The 24946-nt window shown below is 37.7% G+C and overlaps 1 protein-coding gene across 1 annotated transcript in view; it reads right to left on the minus strand.

The window, feature by feature from the left end:
• LAMA1 (laminin subunit alpha 1) overlaps window positions 1-24946 on the minus strand; it is a 100007-nt gene that overhangs the window by 2875 nt on the left and 72186 nt on the right. Inside the window, exons 37-60 of the mRNA XM_063396231.1 lie at window positions 22708-22918; window positions 22363-22479; window positions 22104-22267; window positions 21352-21490; window positions 20067-20160; window positions 18793-18909; window positions 17231-17413; window positions 16815-16969; window positions 14889-15032; window positions 13920-14053; window positions 13618-13768; window positions 12964-13088; window positions 11536-11686; window positions 10229-10373; window positions 9481-9622; window positions 8247-8361; window positions 7888-8058; window positions 7319-7470; window positions 6643-6828; window positions 6004-6166; window positions 4754-4866; window positions 3492-3681; window positions 1400-1558; window positions 150-303 (exon numbers count right to left, since the gene is read on the minus strand). Of these exons, the coding sequence (XP_063252301.1) occupies window positions 150-303; window positions 1400-1558; window positions 3492-3681; window positions 4754-4866; window positions 6004-6166; window positions 6643-6828; window positions 7319-7470; window positions 7888-8058; window positions 8247-8361; window positions 9481-9622; window positions 10229-10373; window positions 11536-11686; window positions 12964-13088; window positions 13618-13768; window positions 13920-14053; window positions 14889-15032; window positions 16815-16969; window positions 17231-17413; window positions 18793-18909; window positions 20067-20160; window positions 21352-21490; window positions 22104-22267; window positions 22363-22479; window positions 22708-22918 (3575 nt within the window). The remainder of the gene's footprint in view (window positions 1-149; window positions 304-1399; window positions 1559-3491; window positions 3682-4753; window positions 4867-6003; window positions 6167-6642; window positions 6829-7318; window positions 7471-7887; window positions 8059-8246; window positions 8362-9480; window positions 9623-10228; window positions 10374-11535; window positions 11687-12963; window positions 13089-13617; window positions 13769-13919; window positions 14054-14888; window positions 15033-16814; window positions 16970-17230; window positions 17414-18792; window positions 18910-20066; window positions 20161-21351; window positions 21491-22103; window positions 22268-22362; window positions 22480-22707; window positions 22919-24946) is intronic.

Raw genomic sequence — 24946 nt, forward strand, 5'->3', positions numbered from 1 at the left:
TCAAGGGACTCAGTTAGAAATCCATGTGCAGGGCATGCACTCACTGTGTGAGGAGTCACTTAATTACACACAGTTCCAGTAGGACCTAAAAGCAGTGTTTTCATTAACGTTAACTCAGTAAGGCACTGTCTTCATTTAATGACACTCACCAAGAGCAGCAAAGCCACTTCCATCAAAGAAAGTACCATCCTGCACTGTTTCATAGCATCTATTCACAGCAAAGATAGAGACAGGACTCTCGTTGGCCAGCTGTTTGCTATTAATTGTCATACTACCAATGCAGGCAGGAATACTGTGAGTAACCTAAGCATATGGAAACATAAGTGACAATGTTTATTAGACACTGCTGCAATGCTCTCTTAGGGATTCACCTGATCTTACTGTAGATGAAGTATTATTTGAACAAAGCACAGCAGGATCTAAAATTACGTAATTAAATTTCTGTTGTTATATATAATTATGTAAGGTACATAATGTCTTAGAGTCAAAATCAAATTGTTTAGAAGCAGAGCATACACTGTCTATAATATACAGAAAGAATTGTATTTGCTTAACTGTGAGCAACACCCAACAGTAAAAACATTCCAAACATGCTTCAGCAAATTAATGAGTAATCAAAACTTTTGTCGGACATTTTTGCAAGTTCTCTTCCTCAAAAAGATTCATCTGAATCACTCCAGAGAGTGGTTGGGCACTGGAACAGGCTCCCCAGGGAAGTGGTCAAAGCTCCAGTCTGACAGAGTTCAAGAAGCATTTGGACAATGCTCTCAGGCACACGGTGTGACTCTTGGAGTGTCCTGTGTAGGACCAGGAGTTGGACTTAGATGATGCTTGAGGATCCCTTCCAACTCAGGACATTCTACAATTCTGTGAGAAACACCATCATCACCCGAATCCTCATTGATGTAAAGGGCTGCACAAGGAGGAAGGTGACAAAAACCTACCCTCTAAAAGCATGTATAAAAAAATATGCTTTAATCTAAAGACAGCTAAACCCAGACTTTCAGTGATATTTAAGGCACCTAATTTCTGTTTGAATGCAACAGAACTCAGATACCAAAATGTCTGAGACTGTAGGTCATGTTTCTCCCTTATACTGTGAAAGACAGGAATTTATATTCTTTATCTATTTTTAACAGAGAAACAGAATGAAAAAAATGTTCTGTTAAGGGCTATTACTAACACACAGGAATATAAGCTATAGCTGGAGTCATTAAGCCATAGAAAGCTAGAGAGATTTATCTGGTAAAGGGTCATTACTTTCCTTGTTGGTTCTTTTCCTAAGTACTTTTTTTCAGCCTGTCAGAGACAGGATGCTGAATTAGATGGGTTTGCTGCATTGTGCTCATTCTAGTCTTGCAAAATGCCAGAGAAATCCCCACACCCCAAACCTTCTTACATTCCCAAGATTCTTTGGCATGTAGTCCAAGGGGAGTCCTCCCACATACAGCTTCCCTTCCACGTCCAAGGTGCTACCATCTCCCAGAACATTGACTGCTACCAATTCCTGTCCATCCACAATGATTGTGCCTTTCCTTTTAGCATATTCAGTCTTTACCTGGAAAAAAGAAAAGCATGCAAATGTAGGTGAGTAAGCTAAATTTGTTACCTAGTCATTATTTGCCATAGAAATAAGCAAGACAAATGTTTAGTGGTTCAATTGCTTTGATATTCTGTTCTGAGGCACCCTCTTGAAATTATTCCTGAGGCTGAGACCATTTCTGAATGCAACTGAGCAGTTAAAAAGCTTTCTTGCCTTCCCAAGTGCTCACAATGATTTCATACTGTCCTGCCTAAGGTTTTCAGTGTTTTATCATTTCTTTAAATCACCAGTTTATTGCCTTAGGATATGGGTACATCACTGAGTTTGGAGAAAGGCACTCTGTGCTGGTCTCCTGCAATTGTTGTGCTGCCCAACAGCAGCGCCATCTCAGCTCTCTGAAGTGCACATTCCTATGCTGTCATTTTATGATAGGCAGTGCAATGTTAGCTATGACCAAAAAGCTTTCCAGGTCTGTACATCTTGTTCACTCATGTCCTTATGCCTGCCTTGCCCTAAAACAATTACTCACATGTGGCTGAGGGAAGTCAGCTAGCCATTTATTCTTCTCTATTTACTTTTAGCCCCACTCAGAATCATGACCAGGTTCAACATGAAGTTTCACAAACATTTGGGGTGGTAAGGGGATAAAGGGGTAAAGCAGGGTGGTATGAGCAGAAGGCAGAGAATCAGAAGTGGTGCTTCTTTCAGTAGCATTGCATATTAGTTTGCACTGATTGCAGAGGGACTGCAACAATCACCCCCAGCTGGGAAGTGATGTGACTCAGCCTTAATCTCTGAAGAAGGCTGAAGGTCCTCCTTTATGTCCTGGGTAGTAAAGATAGGTCAGCTCTTGTATGGAAACTGTTCAACTCTTAAAATGTGGATAGTGTCAGTAGGAGTTTTATGTATGTGTAATTTTAAACACGCAGCTTTAAGTCCTGGAGTATACTTCCTTTCAGGGTAGGCAGCAGAGCTTATCTGAGAGATCTCTTGACAGAAGTTCACATTTCCTTTCTTCATGTTAGTTTTTGCCCTTTTTTTTTCTTGTGCTGATTGTTTATGAAAAGCAAAAAGAACTCTGCTGATTCCCAAGGCACCCAGGAAAGCTGGCAGCTTTGTGTTATCAATCACTTTGTCCCACAGAAGCCACTTCCTAGAGTGAAGGCTTCACATACGGATAAGGGAGTGGAAGCTGTCATCCTCACCTGCCTTTAGGAAAAGTGATATCCTCAGAGTTACTTCTAAAACTCCTGCAAACATCACAGTCACTTCTCACACAGACAGCCAGAGCCAGCAGCAGGTGGGTTGCTCGGAGGAACCGGGCCAACAGAGACTGACGCAATCTCTGTGCAGAAGGCCCTGAGTGCTATCTGACACCTCCAAGCTGTAGACATAATTTCTCCTCAACTCTACTTAACACAAGTCCTTCATTCATTTCAAATGCCCCCCTTTCTCATGTTGCCTCAACCAAGGAAAGGAACAACAGTGCTTCCCTGTTGTCACTAGCTGCTGTGACATCCTCAGGTAATATGCAGAAAGTGGGAGAAGAGAGAAACTGCACCCACAAATCTGTCACCCTGTCACACACTGAAGTACAGGTCTTTGGTGACATAATGCATTGAAAGCTCTCTGGGGAAAAAGTCTGATTTTTTACACCCCTCTCTTAGGTCCTTCTCTGTTGAAGATGACCATTACTACACAGTTGATGAACTATTTAATTCCTAAATAATTTGAGATACTTGACAGTAGCTGGAAGATGGATTTGATATACAATTAATGACAATTTTAAAAGGATATAATTATCAAAGGAAAGGTTTTTGAATGACTTCATGATTGGGTTAGAACCTGTTTGCTTTTGCAACAAGAAAATATACAGAAAAGGCAAGCAAAATCCATACCAGTACCTCCAGGGGAGAGAAAAAGGAGCACAAGATTGGCAACCACCTACCGTATGCCATTTTCCATCACTGACAATAGCAGGGTGAAGAGCTACTGCTTTTCCTTTGCCTAAATCAAATGAGAAAAGGAGCTGTCCCCCATAAAGCTGTAAGGCTGCATAATCAACCTGGTTTTGGTGAGCCGTGTAGTAAATCAGGCCACTGGAGGCAAAGGTTCTGAGATTCAGCTGGACGGAAAGCCTGGACAATAAAAATTCAGTGTTACTGAAAGGTATTTCTTCTGCAGTGATGGGAAGTTTTCTGGACACAGAGAACAGCCTGAACCAATTTACTGTTATGAAAGGAGATTTACTATTACAAAGGTCAGAAAAGTAGAATTTGTGTTGATTCTAAGGAAGCATGACTTATAATGTATTTCAAAATGGAAATCAGTGCTGTACCTGTCAAAACTAGAAAAACTGCTTGTCAAAGAGTGAGATGAACTTTAAGAGGGACAGGCTCAGCTGTTTGTGACTGCAGGCTTGCTTATTGCCCCAAGAAATGAACCCATTCCAGGATAACTTTATGGCATCCATTACTATTAGCCAGGCTTGCTGCGATATTATGGGCAGACTGAGAACAGAGGGAGGCTTAAAAGGTAGAGGAGATGAACGAGCCATTTATTAAGGAGACATCAGGTCCAGACTACATGGCATCAATCCTCTGCAATGTCCTCTGCTCAGTAGCTGTAACAGAAGGGCTAGAAGGAAAAACCACTCCTTTCTCAACGCCTGCAGAGTTATCCTGAGTTGAAAGAAGCAAATAAGAAGTGACTTGCAGACAGTGTAATGGGGACCTTGTTGGGAGCCTCTCAAACAAGTGCAAGAAGCAGAGAGGCTATCACGTATTAGGTCTCAACAAAATGATTCTTCTCAGTGGTCTTGTCTCCTGTTCAAGTGCACCTTCAAACATGGAATGTGCACTTGCAGAAAATAGAGAGGAGAGGGTGAGATGTCATCTGCATCAGACAAAGAAATAGGGACCAGATGTGAGCTCTGTACATGGAAAAAAGAAATCAAAGTACTTACAGAAGGTACAGTGAGACTCAAGTCTGAGAGGGAAAAAAATGCAGAACTCTGACCACGAGTTACTAAACTCATGATCATTAACCTGGGATATGAAATTTTCTTCCATGAGGAGCCCACAGAAACCTGAAGTGAGGGCCACGTTCAAAGCTGGCAGTGCAGTGATCAATCATGAAAACCATCACGGCATTTCTTGCAGCTCAATACAAAATAACACTGTGTGCATGTGTAATTCAGGATATACTCACTTCTTCCTGACAGCAGACTGATTGAAGAGCAGGGTCAAGTGGCTGCCTTTGGCAAGTCCAAACTGATAGGCACCTTGAACATGATCAGGCAGCTCCTCTTTTGCACAAACCACCTGTTAATGAAAGGACTTTACTAAGCAGGATAGTGTCAGGTGCTGCCCAGCAACTGTTGAATGACAATGTGCCAGCACAGAGCTTTGTAGGAAGCAAAACTAACCCACAAGATAACCACCAAGTACGCAGCAATGCATCAATTAATTAAACTCACAGTCATTCCAACATATCTTCAGGCTCAAAAAGAACTAGTTCTAATGATTATGCTATGTCTCTCGTAGACAGCACTGGCCTTTTCTACTGAGAAATCTTTGTCGTTTGAGACACATTCAATTCACCTTTTGTCTTAATTGATAGCCCTTTTGATAAATAATGCTGGAAGTACAACTTCAGTGTGAAAATCTTACAGATTGGGTAGAAATATTTTACCATTTTAGGAGGACACACATTTTTGTTATGATTTGGGATATGGAGAGCTGAGGAACAAAGTATGAGCCAAATAGCCAAAGGATACTTTTGCTCTAAAGAGGACAACTTATTTCTTTTTATAGTTCCAGTTGTTTGTAGAAAATCTTGCTCTTTTATATAATAAAATGTATAAAATCTTGCTTTCTGTTGCCACAGGAAAATGATTTCAGGGTGCCTTGGAAACCCTTCATTATAAAGATGTGCAGCTGCAGGAGCAGAGAAGTAATGCTGCCTTCTCTCTCGGGAACAGGGACTGTGTGAGAGGAAACAGGTGCCAGGCAAGCTGCATTCAGACACTGTGTCTCTCAAGTGGTTTGTGCCTCCTCTCTGACACAGAGCAGAGACTGCATGTGTGTGACCAGGAAAATGTGAATGCACAGCTAATGCAAATCTGAGCACAGAGTCTGCTTGGCAGGAATACACTGAAGACAACAGTTACTGTCAAATCCTTCTGTTGGGAGATTATCAGTCCACTTTTTCTTTTTTTCTTTCCTGTTGTTGGTGTGGTCTGAAGAGTGATAAACCTAACTACATTTACATTCCAAATGGCCAACAGGCTGCTAAAAGGGTTAGTATCAGGTTTTTTATAAGAAACAGTAATTTCAAATCAACATCCATCAAACCATTCCATACTGCAGAGGAAGCAAATATACAAAGTCTACAATCTGATAATTCTCTACAAAGAAAGGACAAAAGAGTTGGCAACAGGGCTTTGCTGCAGTACGTACTTTTTTTGTATCTGTGAGAGGTCTCAGGGGAACTGGTAAAGCCTGAAGTTCAGGTTGAATCACAATGTCTGATGGCTGTACAGCTGGTTTAGGCTTCTCTGACAGAAAACAGCTGTCCATATCCACATGTTCATACTTCATGGAAGTGGTGAAATATAAAAGCCTATATTAAAAAAACAAACCAAAACAACATTTTAAGAGGTGCATTTTTGCTTATTTCTGAAGCAGAAGGCAAGTATTTTACAAGTTCTTTCAGTAGTATCAGGAGAAAAGGACAGAAGTGGCATTTGTGACAAACAGATTGAGAAGTGGCAAATAATCTGTCCATAGAAAAATATGAATCTACAATATTTTTGGAAAACTCTCCTGTCTGTCACTGCAGATGAAATTAAGTAGGGAACACCGTGATTTGTGCAGCATCTCCATAAAGTATTGAAGTAATTGAAGTAATTTTTAATACTATTTAGAAATATAGCTGGTAATACCCATTTTCTGTCTAATATCCAGATCACGAGTATCATGCATATCTTATGTTAAAAACATAAGGCAAACATAAGTGTCATGGAAGAGATCACAAACTACATTTAACAATTACTATGCACAGTTTTCCAAAACAAGGCAGTTACCCTTCTGACTTACTCCTTGTTAAAAATAAGGTTGCTGATACAGCCATGAAAGGAGCCAGCCAATTTTAGCCCTAAGATGCCCTCTCCTGCTGGAATGCCACCAGCGTAGAAGTTGGAAATATTAATGGGGCTATTTTCTGCTGCTGAACCAAGTCTCAGTTCTGCAGGTTTGCTTTCATCCACCTGTACAGTTATGATCCTGAAAAAGATAAAGTAGGGAAAACATTCAACAAGGTCTTAAAGAGTAATTTTCAGATTAAAAGCATACCTATCAGCCTCAAGAGTGTCCTCTTCTAATAAATAAAGATTCCATTATTTTGATAATACTTTCAATGTCTTAAAACTGAAAGCTATTCTTCTGATGATTTTTCAAATGTAAAGTTTTGTCAAATATCTTTCTAAATTATTTTGATAGCTGTATATATCTTTTCTAATACTATTCAGTATGCTTGTACTCAAGTGCCCCAAGCTGTTCTAGAGATTTTGAGAGCTTTTAGCTATACCTCTATCAGTGGCTGTATGCTGTATACAATTACCATGTAAATCAGAACATCTGCATTGACAGCAGAAAAACACAGCCCTGATTATCCCACCTAATAAGCTGGCAAAGGCAATTCCTCAGAGAGTGCAGTGAACTGACAACAACACACAGTAATTAAACAGGTAGTACTCTTTGCAGTCACGTGTACCTCTTATTCCGAGTTAGGATGACAGAGTGCTCTTGTCCATCACTGTACGTTCCATTTGCAGACTTAAGAACTACTTTCCTAGTACTTGCTCTATCTCCAGCATTAAGATGCACTGCAAGATGACCATCAATCAGCATGATGGAAAAGAAGGGCTGTAGATTTAATCAGAGGATTAATTTTTAGCTCTAGCTCAATTTTCAGACACTCAGTGCTTAAATAGAACATACATGGGAAAAATTTACCTCCAACCTTGTTGCAAACTTTTTAATGAAACTCCAAGACTAGTTGGAATTGTAATGCTACTCTCAGAGTGCAAAGCCTTCTAACAGCAAACACAAAAGCTGGACATTTCTCTGGCCAAAATAACTCCAGGAAAAGTGCAGGAAGCTTTTTTTATACACCCACACCCACGTACTGCTCTTAGAGCAAGAAATAGTAAGATTTTCTCTCTGGATTATAGAAGCTCTAACTGTCCATCAGATACACAATACATACAACAACCTGACTTGATTTTACAAAATAATAATGGGAAAAATAATCCCCAGAACTTCTTTGTTTTCAGTACTTGCCAATTGTGCTTGTCTCCGTCGTCGCTTTTCCACTCCCTTGCTGAGTCCAGCAAGGATGATGCCGCTGCTGTTCTTTGTAGCAAAAGTTGCCATCAATTCTGACTCTAGGCTTAATGACTTAGGTACCAACTCAATATATCCATTGTTCATGATGCTCACACTGTGAATAGGCTATTTTATGAAGAACAAAAATAATTACTTAATTTATCCCTACACAGCATCAGGTGAGAAAAAAATCAAATATAGATTAGATTATCTTAGAACTTTTAAAGATAAATCTGTTTCAACTCACTGTAAACACCACTATTCAGTATTCCATTAAAATAAAGATCAGATCACAAAACTTCAAAGTCTCCTACCTCCAATACACAGCCTTTTCTTACTCCGTATGAGTTTCTAAGCAAGTCAAAGGTGGAACGAGATATTTCCAGATTCTTGATGCATCCCACATACATTCTGCTATTAAGACCTTTCCTGAAACACAAAACAAGGCTTTCTTTCCAAGGAGTAGTACTTGGAATCTCCTGGGAGAAAAGATTAATTTCTCTTCAATAGGAGAAGAAAGAGAGATCTGTTTCAAAGAATGCAGTCGGTCTGGTGTAAGTGAAAAGAGAGCAGTTTAAGCTTTACTCTCAGATACTAAATCTGGTCTTTAAAAGAGTCAAGATAATGTTGTGACCAAATTAAAACACAAGTTTGTAATGCTGTGTTGTCAGGTCAGGTCATTTCCCAAAACTTCAGGGTGAATTGTCAGCTAAAAGAAAATGATTGTGTAAAAAAGAAACTTTAGCTGTCTACTATACAGTATTTATTTTTCAGTTTTCAAGTTTGGAGGATGCCTAATTTGGTTCCTGGTTTAAAGCTGAGAAATCTAAGGCTATCCATCCTGCCATAATCCCTTACAGGCTGGTATGCCAGCTAAGATTAACAAGTCTGCACTCTGTAGTAGCTGTGCAGAGACCAATAATGTACTAGAATTTACCTTATTGTCAAGAGCATGAAGAAAGTTTAATTAGATTTTTTCTTGCCATATTTATCCTTTCACAGTGAAGCCAGTGGAAGAAATGTGACTCTGCAAGTTCAGTACAGACATGCAATAAAAAAACCCCCCATAAACTAGAGATTAGCTATAAAATATTTGCAATGTTTTCTGTTGATCTGTTCACAGTTGTTTTTCTTCTGTTCCAAGTTACTGAATCACAGGAATTCTGAAGAACAACTTTTATCCTTAAGCACAGTTTTGCCCATAAATGCCATCTGAAAAACACAAGGCTCGCACAGGTTGAGATCGAAGGAGCATCATTGCAGACAGGAGTGCTGAATGCTTGCCCCAAAGAGCAGGGGACGCTGCTGTGGCAGCTGCTGGGTCGAAATAACCCTTGCAGGAAGGAAACAAAATTATTTCTGCAGCATCAGACCTGCCAGTGGAAAGCACCATATCAAAGTTTGAAGTCAAAGGACAGATGTGGTGTATATATGGCCATAAACTAAACTTCAGAATTCATTGTTTTTCTCTGATTTCAGTGGAGATAAGAGTGTGTAAAAGTTTTTCCCTCACCTTACAAGAGTCTTAGCAAAGGTGAGACACTTTACCTCAGAGCCCTTGATCTTGGCAGCCCACCAATGAAGATTGGGTCCTTATCAGAGCGGTTCAGGTCTGAGGCAACCCCAGGAGACTCTCCTTGCTGGGTTTCTTTATAATTAAGGTTATATGCATCCATAACTGTCAAAACTCCTGCAAAGAAAAGAGAGTAGAGATCTGGAGAAGGACATGAATACACATTCTTCCCTTCTGGCAGTCTTGTCCGTAATAAAGGAAAATGTATTCATTGACTTGGACATGTATAGACAATCTTCTTATTTTTAGAATGAGCAATTTATTTTACTTCCAGCTTTCTGTTAATCTCATTCATTCCTCTCTGCCAAAACCAAATCTGAAGAAGTCTACAGGAAAATAGATACATGGGGATATGTTATAGCTATTTGCACACATGTGCTATTGCTGAAACACAGGCCCCTACAAAACAGTTGTAAATAATATTAAATTGCAGAGGAGAAAATGTGATCCTTCATCTAAAGACTTGGACAAAAATCTTTCAGTCTTTAAAGACTGTTGGTTTGTTTTTGTCTCGCAGTTTCTACACTACCTGTTCTTTGCAAGATGTGCTAAACCAAGCACAAGATTTACACTGTAGTCTTTCTAAAAGCGAAGTACTTTAGATGTGGCTGATAAAGACACTGCATTGGAAGTGATCAAATTTGGTTGCAGTGACCTGCAGCTATCTTAGTTATTTATATTTGTAAATGTGCAGAAAAATGGATTTTTCAGTCTGTAGCCTACCTTGCTTCTTATTCCGATTGAATGAAATTTTATACCACGTTCCATTGTTGTAACGATTTTCTGTTGTAAGAGCAAGAGGTCCTGAACCAAGATCAACAGTCACCCTCACCTTGCCATCAACAAGCTCAAGAGACAAGAAGTCTCTCTGAGAGGAATTAAAAAAAAAAAACAACAAAGAACAGAAACAGATTAGAAACAAACAGATTACATTCCTGGAAATCAAATATTCTTAAAGAATGCATGCCTGGAAAGTTTGCCCTACTGTGCAGAAAATATTTAATAACTCTTATGCCTGGACTATTTGTTAGGCCCAAGATGCTCATCTTCACTTTACTTAGGAAAGTTAAGTTCACAAGGGAACTTTTTCCTATTTAGGAAAGTGAAGTACCTCACCAGGATGTATTTTTTTTCATTACTGCCCTTACTTAAATGCATCATGAGGTCTGACTACTCAGCAGAAGGGTTAAATAAAAAAGGCACATTTTCCTGGGTTTGGATGAAGTTGGATTAATTTGATTTGACAGCATAATGATCAAATACTATGATGTTCTTTCTGCAAGAAGCAAAGACCTTCCTCACACAGTAAAAAAGTCTTCCTGAATTGCAGTGAAGGTGCTCCCTCTGAATGGTAAAGCCTAAATCAGATATTATTATGAAATGTATTCAGGCAGTGAGTACATAAAGCAAATGAATAATGCAACGACTCAGAGAATCTGTATCCAAACAAAGCTTTTCCTTTCTTCAGGAACAGAAAACCACCATCTAAGTATGCAGTAAACTGCATGACATGACAATGAAGGTCTGGTGATGGCTCTGGGTTATATTGCTTCTGCAGGAGTTTTATTTAATTTGTTTCAGTTTACTGAATCCCTGTCTTTGGATTTAATTCAATATGGTTTTTCATTATAATATTGTCCTTCAGCAAGCTCAATTCCAAAACATTTTTACATTCTGAAAAGGTTCCTTCAACTGAAAAACTAGCTTGTCCTTACTGTTTCCTTTTCTATCCTTTAGTTAAATAATCATTAATTTCAGTCTAAAAGAATTTCTTTTTATTCTAAAATTTAAATTAAGTGTGAAGAATTCTTTTCTTTGTTTAATTTTGCCCTTAGTTTAGGTGAATATTTGCTCTAATGAGTTGTCCTCTAGGGTTAAAGTCTTCATTCTTTTGGCTTATGATGCCAATCACAGGTGAGGAAGTAGTAATGTGCTCTAATACATGCAAGCTGAAAAATAAAGAAACCAAGAAACCACCAAATGATCAAACACTGTGTATGACAGTTTAGGAATCTGACCCATTTTCTTACAGTGCCATTTGAAGCAAGATACAGAAGCAGCCCATTTGGTGAAAAGGTACTGAAAAATACTATTATCTGAGTCACTGTTGAGCGCAGTGCCTTCTCCACAACTGAGTATCCACTGCCATCAAAATGGAATGAAGTGTCCTCATCCTGTGGGCTACAAAAGTAGAAAACCAGTATAAAAACGTGAACTGAACATTTGTGTTTTCCCAGTAATTTTTATATAAAGTATAAGAAAAGTTAGATCATAGAATAGTTTGGGTTGGGAGGGACCTTAAAGCCCATCCCATTCTACCCCCTGCCATGTGCAGGGACATTTCCACTAGACCAGACTGCTCAGGAGTCCCCTTCAACCTGGCCTTGAACACTTCCAAGAACAAGGCATCCACAACTTCTCTGGGCAAGCTCTTCCAGCATATCACCACTCCCACAGTAGATTTTCCTTATAATATCTAATCTAAATCTTTCAGTTGGAATCCATCCCCCCTTGTCCTGTCACTCCATGCCCCTGTAAACAGTCTCTCTCCATCTTTCTGGCTGGCTCCCTTCAGGTACTGCTCAGTCAGTGCAGCTTCCAGGCAGTAACTTACAAAGTGTGGGAAAACACTTGAATCTTGATGTAATGAGTAACTGAAGGATTCCAGCCAACGGCCACTTTCATTATACAACCTCACAACACATGATTTAGCCATGGGGAAGGATGCACACAAGATAAGTGTTCTCCCCTTATGTATGAAAATAAAAGCCAAGCCCAGTGATTTCCTAAGGGGAAAAAATAATTGTTACAGCATACACCCTCGAAATTAAAACATGTCATCCATTTATCAAAATGCTTTGCATAATTGCACTTACAATACATGATCTATCAGCCCCTTTCCCTGCAGTAAAAGACTTGTAAAAGGTATCTCATACAATCAAGCAGCACCCTCTGCTGTTTCTGCATGAAATATTCAGCAAAGGGAATATGGACAAGCATATTTCATTTCTATTTCTTAAATATAAAAATAGTACAGTCTGCAAAAGATACCAAGCTCAGTAGCTACAGTTTTGTTATTGATTTTTTTTCCCTAAGACTGCTTTACACTGTTTCTTACCCTAGGAAAGTATAAATTTGTCTTATGGAAAACCACTGGAATGCAAAGATTCCAAAGTATTTTGGTTCACTGGTAGTCCTTCTACTTCCCATGCACAAAATAGACAGCAACAATAAAACTCCTCTGAGGAAGTGATTCAAAAACTGAAATTCCATACAAAGTTGTTTGACACCACTGACACATTGAGATTAACGTGCTCAGAACGGTAAGTTAACAATCAGTGAAACACTGCAGTTTGTCTGACCTCCTTATTTTTAATTCACACAAAAATATAATATTACAAATGTAAATTATGCTAAACCTGTTAGGGAAAAAAAAAAAAGAGACTGAGACAAAATACCTTCCAAAACAGCCATTGCACTTGCCCTCTCTTTCTAGGTAGTTCCAAAGTCCAATAGATTTGCCATTCAGGGATGCCTCTCCTAGGCACCCTTTAAAATGGGTCACCTTAACAGCAGGTGATTTCTGTAAGACAAGAAATATTTCATGAATATAATTAATGTTAAGTGCTCTGAAAATTATGCAGCAAAATTTTTGCTTGGTTGTTTTCCTCGAACTTTAACTTTGTTAGATATAAATCATAATAAGAGAGCAACATGTTTTAGCATAACTATTAACAATTGTAATTCAAATAATAATAGATTAGTACATTAAAAAAGTAAAATAACTATGTCCTTGACCTACTTACACACCTCATGGCATGAATAACAATTGCAAACTAAAAGAAGCCGTGGAAGAAGGAAACAAAACCCATTTTATAATGTCTATACATGGTGCATGCACACACAGACTGTCCTGGTTGAAACTGTATGCAAAAATTTCCAGGGAAAATTAACTTCAGGATACTAGAACACCCTTACAGCATCTCTGCTTTATGCTCACTGTGCCTGGCGTTTCTTGATAAAGTAACCAAATCATGCAATTACTTCTAATGCTAAAGTATTTCTCAGACATGTTCAAAACAATTAATAGAAGGCTGATCTCAGAATTTAACCTTGATTTGCCCTCCAAGTCCTCCAATAAACATTAGGGTTGACTTGTTAACATCCAATATGCTGGCTGTCCCCAGAGAGGTTCCAGATTTAGGTGAAGGCTTCTGATTGGAGTTCATTTCCTCTATGCTGAGTGTACCCGTTTTTCCAAACCTGCCAAATACAAATAAATAGTCTTAGAAATCACCAGGCCTAATCAACACATACATACTATTGGCTTCTCTTTCTAAGGACAAGAAAAATCTCACTACTGAGAATCTCAGTGCATGCTTTGTGTACAATACAACATTTTCATTTTAATTACCTGGTGGCATGTATTCTGTGCCATTTGTTGTTGTCGATTTGAAGATCGGGGTACTCCACTCTAGTTGATCCAGAGCCCAAATCCCAAAGAAGAGCCACCTTACCACGTCGCATCTCCACTGCCAGGAAGTCTGTCTGAAAAACAGCAGAGCCTATTCTAATTCATGGCATCAAATGTGTATTTTCACCAGTAACAAGGAGAAAGTCTTTCCAGATCCATGTCCCTACACTCCCTACTACAGGAGCTGATGTCTAGCAAAATCAGGCTTTTCACTCACTTCTAATGAAACAAAACTCCCTCAGTTTACATGCAAGTAGCTGAATGTTTTATATGTGTGTATATATATATATATATATCTAAACAGGACACATAGAGATACACAGATGTCCAGAAATAGACAATCCTGAGTGTATGTGAAGTGACTTACCAGTCTGTGAACAAGTACTATCCCATGATTGTGATAGTCCCCCACACAAGGGACTAACAGCTGTGCATTTATTGGGATTACAGAGGGAACGGAGAGAGCAAAGTGACAGTGAGCCAGCACACTCCCTTCAAGTGGGTGGATGCACTGCTCTCATGAGGGCCAGCTTCAAGAAGTTTAGCTGTGTTACCAAGCAAATCATTTGATACACTCCAGCATGCTATATGAAAGTATCACAGAGGGTGTTACACTCCATGTGGTTAATGCACAACATAGGAAAAGGAAAGGGAAGTTTCATCACAGGGCCAAGAGGCAATACCTAAGGAATCTGGTGCTTTTATTCTCTACCTTTGAAAATCTCTGGAGTCATCTAAGGCACAAAAATATTTCCACCTCTAGTGAACACAATTGTCTGCACAGGGCGCCACTTAGTTACTTAGTTTGCAATCAAGAAAGAAAAAATATTTAAAACTTTTAAAATTCTTGAAAGGCATTTAAAACTTTTTCCTACCATCACCTTCAGTAAATGTACACCAGAAACTTACCTTTCCATTGCTACCCAAGTAGAAAAGGAGGTTATCTGGTTCAGCAGTTTTCACATTGAGTGTTAAGGTGTTGTAATTTGAAGATGAAATTTGGGGTTGATAGGCACGAATGCAATCTCTGTCTGCTGACACTGCAACTTTAATCTGGGGGGGAAAGAAGAAAACTGAATCTAAACAAGTCTCAGTGTACACAGGATTTATTTGTGGAGTATGTACTTGGCTTCTGACCAACAAATGCAAACCTTTTGCTGAGATCCTTCCACATAATCTAAGTATTGTTACTTGGGTTAGATTTTTGCAATCTTCTAGGTATCACTTGATAAAGAGGTTCACAATAGAAAAGAATGAAATCTGTCTTAATACACTCAAATACCTCAGAAAACAACAGTCATTTTTGGGTCAGAAGATCATACATCAGCAAAAAGCCATGTCATAATATCAGAAAATAAAGATATAGGAATTCAAAATGTTTTAAACTAAAGGAAACCATTTCTAATCTATGTAGAGATATTTTTTTGGTTTTTAACAAATTAAGAAGGCAGACCATATACAATAATTCTGGTCATTTCAAATTTGTAACAGTTTACACAATATTAAAAAATACATTTGTGAATATATGGCAAGTTCAACTTCTTAAAGATTAAATTAATCATATTACTATTGTCATACACCTAAGACCATCGTTTAATAAACTGATAAAACACTGATCCAAGCTAAATGCAGGCAAGCTGCCAGCACCTTGGTAGTATGATGACAGAAAACCCATTTTAGCAAAAGAAAAGCCTTCATTCCATTAAATTCGTGGAATATACCTGTACCTACTAAATGCACATAGCACACGTCTGTATGTGTGCATCTGGACAGATACATAAAGTTTCTCCTGTGTAGTAAAAAATTACAAACAAACAAAAAACCAGACAAACAAAACTTGAACCAACAAAAAAACCTAACAAAACAAACAAACAAAAACCCCAAAACAACCTAACCCCCACCCTACCCTCTAAACAGAATCAATTCCCCCGAACTGGAAAAAGGGATTTTGCCAACACTTCCATTAACCTCGCCAGGAACCTCTGTGGCTTATGACATCTCAGAAAATACCATTCCCTTTTTTTCTGCAGTGGATTCATTAAGCTTCAGTAGACTGTGACAGAGAAGAAATAACCATATAATTAAGAAGACCTGCAGAAAGAACTGAGTGCCTTCTGTTTTTTTAAAAAACCTCCCTAAACCTTACAATAACATATCCACAATCATGTCGAAGGCATACCAAAAATTACTCATTACAAAGTCATTTTCATATTTCTCTCACAGTCTAATGAGATCCATAGTACAGTTGATTCACTTGTGCTGTCTCTAAGGGAGAAGCAGAGATTTAAAAACAAGTATACTGTCTTAAAGTACTCTGGATGCTCAGCTGCTTCTTGCAAAGAACACATGGATATGACAGGCCATAGACAGCAAATTTATTGATAGAATCAGCACTCTTGACAAAAAGTTTGTAAAGGTACTTGATGTTATATATGGGGGCACCCCACACCAATCTCTAAATCATCTCAAAAATTAACATCTTGTACTAAAGAGAACAGCAGTACCATCCCCCAACTTGTCTCTTTCTCATCAAAATCTGTCATGACTGCTTTCTGACATACTGTGTTTCATTATTTTATAGGAAACAGGAGGAAATGGCAGATAAATTACTAGCTAGCTGTTCTGACAAAGTCCCAAATGCAATAAGAAACTTGATGCTAAAACCTTAGAATGTACCTTCACCCCTGCCAGTATGATTCTAACATCAGTCAGTGCTCTTTGGACTTCTCTGAGACTCCACAACAACAAACTAGGTACCTTGAAAGTAAATTTTAGGCTCCTTATCTCAAAGAACCTCCCTGCTAAAAGTGGAAAGTCTGGGATTATGGAACTTACAGATGCTGCCTGCTTGCGGGCCTGGCTGATAAGTTCTTTAATTTCAGACAGGTTTCTGCTCAGGTTCTCCTCTAGCACTTTCAAAGGTTTGAGTTTATCCAATAAAAGACTTGCTTGTGCTTCAACTTCTTTAATTTGTTTTTCAGCTGTGAATGCTGTGAAAACATAAAAGAAATGTTGAGGCAGGGTGACAGCAAAATGTACTGTTCATTGCTAAAATACTTAGCCAAGGTAGGCAGTTTGTGATCATTTTGGTTTCAGCAACTTTTAACATCAGTAAGGGATATACATGCATTTTTTTTAAAGTTAGCATATTTTTACTGAATTAGGAATAAACTCTCAGTCCATCAGACTCATATTTAATGCCCATTAAAACTGCTTCTGCGAGCAGTGACATTTCCACAGAGCAAACTTACCAGCTTTTGATGAATCAGTTATGAGTTCACTTGTTTTCCTCAAAGTGTCATTAACTTGGGACAATGTAGAAGATGTATTCATTAGCTTTTGACTGAACTCCCCAAAGCGACTTAAATCCACCACAGCACTGGTGTTTGCAGACACAGCCAGCTCTTTCACTTCAAGCATGTGTTTCCTGGTATCTAAACACAGTTCCAAGGTTAAAAAACATTCAAAACGTTCATACATACTTGTGACTAACAAATGCCTGGCTTTGTAACAGCAACTACATAATGAAAATGCTAGGAATGCTATCAGTTACATTCCTGTCATAGTAAGAATTATGTTTTTGTTTCTTTGGGGAACTTGATTCTGCCTGTCTCATCAGAAGTTTGTATGAATGCACCAGGCTCACAGTGTTTAAGTTCCCTAAATGGTGTTGGCACCGAGACACTCATCTCAGACTGAAGTTTGGAATCCTGTGCAAAGCTGGTGAGGCAGAAGGTCAATTACCCCCTCTGTTTTTGGCTGCAATCTCCTGTATACTGCGTGCACCACTCCCAATCTCAGCCTGCCCCTTACACCCTCTGCCCACAATAGTGGGAAGATGCTGCAGCTGCAAAAGAGGCCTGAGGAGTTCGACCTCCAAGGATCCCTCTTCACCACTCTCTACACAGAGAGCAATGCCACCATGAATCTCTGACCAGAGGAAAACAAAAGACAACTTCAAGAAATGGACCAACAAAGCTGAAATCAAACAATGTTAAGCTGTGAGTTAAGGAGAACACTCCTGTGATTTTAATGACTTCATTTTCAATGTCTAGCTTTATGTTAGATAGCATCCTGCAGTTCATATCCCACGTAGTAACATCATCACTACTATTATCCTCTAGCATGCATTAGGTCTCTGAATTCCAAAATGGGTATTTTAAGGCTTTGAACTTAGTATTCTAATCCAGATTCACAGCAGAATCAAATAACCCTAGCAAGAGGTCTTTATCAGTGTTTTTCTAACTTAAAACACATTATTAAGATTGGCAAAATATTTTGGACCCTCTTATTCACAGCTTCAAAGTAATTTTCTCTATTAAGTTTCCGTGGACTCTAGGTCTTACCTTTATTCAAAATAATGACTGAAAGGAGAGGCATTCTTTCATTTTAGAAAATCACAGAAAATAGATTTAATCAATTAAATGAAGTCAGCATTTACAACAAGGAAACAATTTTGAAATAAGCCAGAAAAGAAAGTCAAATATCAGAGTTCCATATGTAAATTCCTCTGCATGTGGGATTAAATATTCTATAACTTCACTCTCCTTTCCTATCAGTGCAATTATATTTCTGTCAGAGCCCCTCCTGATTTACAGCAATGTGAAATGTGAATCAGTCCCCAGACCTTATATTATAACCCAATTATGTTTAATGGGTTTACTGAAAAGAATGTAAAATATTTAGGAGGCTAAATGAAGTCTCCAATAGAGTTTATTGCTAGGTCTCTGCAAACAGACAATGAACAGGGTTTTATTAAAATTGTACTAGAGAGTTCTGTAATAAGGAGACTGTCAATATAAATTTCACTTACTGTTAGGCAATGCTCTGAGTGTCAACAGAGAATCATTAAGTTGGTTGCCCATTTTATTAGTACTTTCCTGAATCTTTTCTACCTTTTTGTTCAACCCACTCAATCCAAATAGAAGTCCTGTTGAAAGAAATAATATATGCATAAACAAATACCATATAACCCATACAAAACCAAAGTATTAATTTATCTCATCAATGGAGCTTTTTTCCCAGCAGAAAGAACATTTTACAAACAGGAATGCACAATGAATGCAGGATAAACAGGTAAGTTCCTCTGGGCACTGCTCTGTTCAAAACTACCCTTTTTGGCCAATTCCATGACACTGAATGGCTACAAACATGCAGAGGAAAAGGCTATAAATTAACATTATTCCATGACTGCAAACTCTAATAATTTTTAGAGTGCTCTTCACACTTTATGTTATCTAACAGGAGCCAAAGAAATGGCTTTTTTTCTACATATTTATGATCTGTTTGCAAAATCTTCTCATTAGAAATTAAAATATGTAGAATAGAAGGAACAAAAAAAGATAATTCTGTCCTTCTGAATTACATAAAATTTATACAAGTTTCTAAACCACTGGTATTGCAAGACAACACCAATTTACAGTTACAGTTAACCTCTGTGAAACATTCCCTTCCTGAAAAATTTTGTCAAAAATTTAACTTAGGGTTTGCTTCTACTCCTACACAAAGTCTTTGTTCAAAATGCTTTTGAATTTTTGTGGTGTAGACTTCAATGCCTTGCTGGTATCTCTGGAGTAATAAAAAACCAAGAAGTTTTTTGAATTTATAGAGACAAAGAACTTCAACTTCTTTTTGTATTTGAGTTGTCCAACAGGAGCAAGTAAAAAGGATTAGGATTTAAAAATGTCATCTTACAGACCTGTGTCATTCATGACTTATTAAGTAAAAACAAATGGAATTTTCAAGAATTATGCTTTGTCTTTGTTTAGTACACAGTCTCTAATGATTTAATTCATGAAGTTTGGAAAAACATTCATTGCAAGCACTGCTTATAGGTAAACAGGGTATAGTGAAGGCCAAATTTTTAAACATATATGGAGAAAAATTTTATTCTTACCCCAAAAATAAAAATACTGTGCAAATCCATTAAAAATTAATCTTAATTGCATGAAAAAATGGACATAGTCATAAATATATATTTACCTTAGCTTATGTTCATTTAAAAAAAAACTGACACAAAAAAGCAGCACAAAACAGAAAATAGAGAAAAGAAATAAGAGGCAGAAATGTGAATTCTGCAGAACTGACCATCACTTTTTTTCTTCAGATTTTTAGCTTCGTTCTGAAATTTGGAGCTAAGCAGTAGAGTTTCTTTTCCCAGAAGACTGAAAGACTCCTCTGGCTAAAAAACACAGACATCAAGTTGCCACATTTGAAAACAGAAATTCAACTGAAAACATTTAAGTATCTGCAGACACATACCTAAAGTTATTGAACATTCTTGTTATTTATGAGATATTCTATTCATTACCTTATTAAGCATCCATTAAAATAATAAAAATTGTTATCTTTTATTCAACAGCATGACATTGAATGTCTTTGTGACTTAATAATAAAAAAAGACAAATATGAAACAAAACCTACAAAATTTTAGTTTCAATACTGCTAGGGATTCAGTGTTGTCTTTTGGAAATTCTAATTCCAGACCTAATTCAGAATTTCCAGCACTGAGCAATTTAAAGCGAGATATTTCAAAATCACAGTCTTAGAAGCATACTTTTACCTTTCTCCAACTGAAAAAAAAGGGAAAAACACCTTGAAGGAGTCATGGGCGTAGAAAGCTTTAATAAGACAGAGTGCTATACAATAACATACAAGCTCATAAAACAATGTCAACTATTTTGATCACCCATGTAAATGCATTATCACACATTTGCTTCTGCAGGTATAATGTGTGTGACAAAGAGATGTGAGGGGGGGAAAAAAAATTATAGCAAAGCATTAAGAGCCGATTGGGAACTGGACTGGTCTTTCTAATCTACTGCTTCAGTAACAATCTGATAATCTTTGAAGGCAGAGGGATAGTAGATGTTTGGGACACAAACATACATTTGTTATAAAATGTCCTCTACTAAGCAAAGTAGCTGTATTGGGAATACCCAGATAGAAATGGAAGAAGGACAGGTCAGATAAGGAGATCGTTGAATAATTCCAAAGGTGAAAGGGAGCACGTGAGGTTTGGGAATTTAAGTTCTATGGGAATACACCTCAGATGTCTGATATAAACCCTCACAGAATCAAGTCCAGTCCAGCTAAACGTGCATTAGACATTAAAAAGCAAACAAAACAAAGGGAAAATGGTACTGTGGAAGAGAGAAAAGCAAGGTAAACAGAACTTGAAAATGGGTGTCATTATTGCCTTGGAGTAGGGATTCAGGATACAGTACACACTAGCTGGTAGGACTGGCTGCCATCAAGGACATGCCTCCATCAAGAAGACTTAAGTTTTCAGCAAGTGCAGAAAGAATTAAAACAAATATTCCTACATGAGAAAGGGGAAGACATAAATTAAAATACTAATTTTAATACTTACTAAATCCAGAGGGCCATTCACAGCTCTAGATGCATCATCTGCCAAACTCTCTGTTCTTTCAATCACACTTTTAACACTGGAGTGAGTGTAGATAGCAGCAGTTGCGTTCAGAGTCACATTTCTTACCCTAGAAAGATCACTAAACAGACAATTAACAAGTAATTCTGTTTTTAATCAAGCATTGAATTCCATGTCTTTGATTACAACATGCACATCTTTCCAGAATACCTGATGCACTCTGAAAAAAGAGCACACCTTGCCAAATGTTGCACAAGGGGCTTTCAATTAATTATTTTGAACTGAAAGAACCGGTTAAAAGGTTTTCAATTGTGGCGCTATTTCTGTTTTGTTAGTTGCTGTTCTGTTTTGTTCCATTCCATCTCTTTTTTTTTCCTCCTGTTTTGTTCCCTTCTATATTATTTTTTTCTGTTTATAAAGACCTTTAGAACAAACAAATCATCTTGCCTAAACAGAACAGAAACAAGTCCCTATCTGAATCTCAAAAACAAAGTACAAATACAGGATCTATGAAGCAATTATAAGCATCTGAAATTTAATCTATATTAAATTTTGCTTTATTGAATTTGTCTGGCTGTGTTGAAGTCAAGAATTGCTTTATGTTACTCCAAGCAAAATTTTCTGTTTTCAAAACATGGGCAGGGAATTTGTTTAGTGAGTTAGGCTACTACCTATTTATATTAAATCTGGCACTAATGTAAATTTCATCATTTCATAATTCTTGAGTTTATCACCTCTCTAGTGCATCTGCAAGTCTTTGGAACTGGGTGGCATGTTCCTCAGCCCTGTATACCAAGTCAAGCACTCCTCTCACAGACATCTGCATCACCAGCTCATCCACGTGGTGCCGCAATTTGGTGCTCCACAGGACCAACCCATCCTGGTGGACTTCCACGTCCTGCAAAAAAAAGTTACCCTTTTGTTTGTTTGTTTGTTTCACTAGCAATATAAACTTGACAGTCTCTAAGAGGATGTTAAAACTTGAGGACTTACAAATGTAGAATTCTTTACATCTAAGGCAAGAGCAGCAGCAGTATTCAGTAGGACCTTCCCTTCTTTAATGAGCGTGGTTGAGACTTCTTCACCTTCCTTTATTTTTAGTTTTTTGTCCTATAGCACAAATCAAGTGTTTTATAACAGGATGATAAGCCAGCTATACTGATGAGCTCACATAACACATACTGCAGTTTTCAAACAAGGGTCTGGTTTCCTTTAAATTTTTAAGGTATCATATATATTAAAACATTTAAAAATGTTTAAAAACGTCAATTATCAGCTTTTAAACACGATCACATATTTGATATTTCTTATGCAGCAACAGTGACTGTCCATTCTTACATTTAACTCTGCCAGGTTGCTGGAGATGAGGGGGAACAAGCGATGGGTCTCATTGACGTTAGCAAGCACCTCGTTCACCAGGTCCTGGGCATCCTGCAGGCTGCTGCTCTGCTTTGATAACAATTGGCTTGCATGTGTTTTTAGTTCAGCAAGCTCCTGTTGGGGTTTGAGATACTCTTGCTGAACCTGGGTCAACAACTTTTCTGCAGCTCTGAAAAAGGAGAGGAATCAGAAATTAAAGAAGCAGCAAAGGAGAAACTTAGGCATGGATTTCTTAAGGAGAAAATGCTGTCATGCAAAATTGATTTATATGTACCTTCCTACTTTTTTTTTTCTAGAATAGCATCCATACACATGGGAGTTTAGTTATTCATCTTACCACACAAAATGATGACTGTCCAGGGAGAGGACAGTAATACCATTCATAAACTTTGCATGTAACGACTACAGGGGAAAGGGGTGACTATGAATCACATTTGTTTGGACTTAATTTGGGACATACCCGGCCCCCACATCACAATCTCTGTGAAATTTTCCTCTGAGAGTACTCTGTAGCCTAACTGCAGTGATTCATATTTTGAATGTAGGACCACATCATTTACAAGGATTGGCACTGGAAAGAAACAAGTAACCAGAACTGACACAATCCAGAAAAGTTTAAATATCAAATAGAATTAAATAGTATCATTAAAATGAATACTGAAATGAACAATCTCTGCACTTATATTTTTAATCAGCAACAAAGATTATCTGGCAAATATTAAATTCTCCCAAATCTGTCAGTTGTTAATTGATTCAGCTGTTCTGTTTGGGAATATCTGCATCTCCATTCGAACACTTTCCAGAACGGAAGGAATGGAAATTAAAATTAACTTGAAAGTCTATTCCTTTATTTCTCTTCATTTCAGCACATATGCTGAACATTGCAACTCCTGAAATGGTATTTTTACATAAATGCTTCTCCTTGTTAATCTGAGTGCACATCACAGAGATCTTTAGCCAAAGTGAAAAAAACCCTGGTTTATTTCACAGTTGTATACAGCAAAATGCATTCCATCTTTCTTACTGAACAGCAGATGTGCATTTGCATGTATTTCCTAAAACTAAAACTTCAGAGTCCTTTCAATCAGACACCACAGCCTTAAAAAAGTTACAAGATCTAACGTATTTTACAAGTCAAAAATGGCTTCTGTTTCAGCACAGGGTAAATAGGTGGTATTCCAGCTTGTCTGGGGACTTTGCCTTTCATGGCAAAAATGTGGAAACCTCAGCTACAGATGTTGCCTGAAGTACATTATCACAAACTCAGTTTACTGTGAGTCATGTGGGAATCTACTCCCTAAAATACAGACTAGCGAGCTGCTTATTTAAATAATTTTTGAATTTACAGCTGCATTGCTTAAGAAATTCTGCAGAGCAAACAACCTTACAGAACTTATTAATTCTCTTCTTCAATCTGCCAAAGGACCCTTATCAGGGAGCTTTCAGAAATTTCAACAAACTATAATTGAAAAAGTTAATTTGCAAACACCTTCTATAACGGCTCAAAAGCTGTTGATGTTGAAAGTCAGAACATTCTTTTACTATGGAACAACACATTTGGAGACATATTTGAAGTTCCTAATAAGAATAAATGGTACGTTTCTGGCCCATTTGCATGTCTGTAGAGTTTCCAATAGTCTGCTGAACAACATGAGACATGCTACCAACACAAGCACTCTATCCAGCTTATCCAGAGCACTTAATTAAAAAAAGCCAAATTTTCAGAAATATTGTATTCTGGTCTAAATCTTTATCCCTTGAAGCCAATGTCAACATTCCTACAGGTTTTGGTGTGCTATGGAATTAATATCTCTGAAAGTGGAACAAAAGAATTACTGACTTTTGGAACAGTACTTTTTAATCTTGCCAAGTCTAGCAATAAGCATTAACAGTGGCTATAAAAGCCATTTCAAAACAGCCTTCAACTGGGGATAAATCAAGACAACAGAATACAGTTCTAAGCAATGGTTCAGAATTATTTTAAAAATGCCTTGATTTTATTTGCAGATCTTTGTGTTACATATTCCAGTGACAATCAATTGTCGTGTCCTTCAGCAGGCCTCACACGTCCTGGGCTTGGAATTGACTGAGACAGTTTTCAGCCAAAATCAACACAGGGATGTGTATTAGGGTCAGATCTGAAAGAATCTGAAATCAGTGAGTTTTTTGACTTATTGCAAGGGAATTTTGTATCACA

The sequence above is a fragment of the Prinia subflava genome, chromosome 1, assembly GCF_021018805.1.
Source record: "Prinia subflava isolate CZ2003 ecotype Zambia chromosome 1, Cam_Psub_1.2, whole genome shotgun sequence".
In the NCBI taxonomy this organism is placed as follows: domain Eukaryota; kingdom Metazoa; phylum Chordata; class Aves; order Passeriformes; family Cisticolidae; genus Prinia; species Prinia subflava.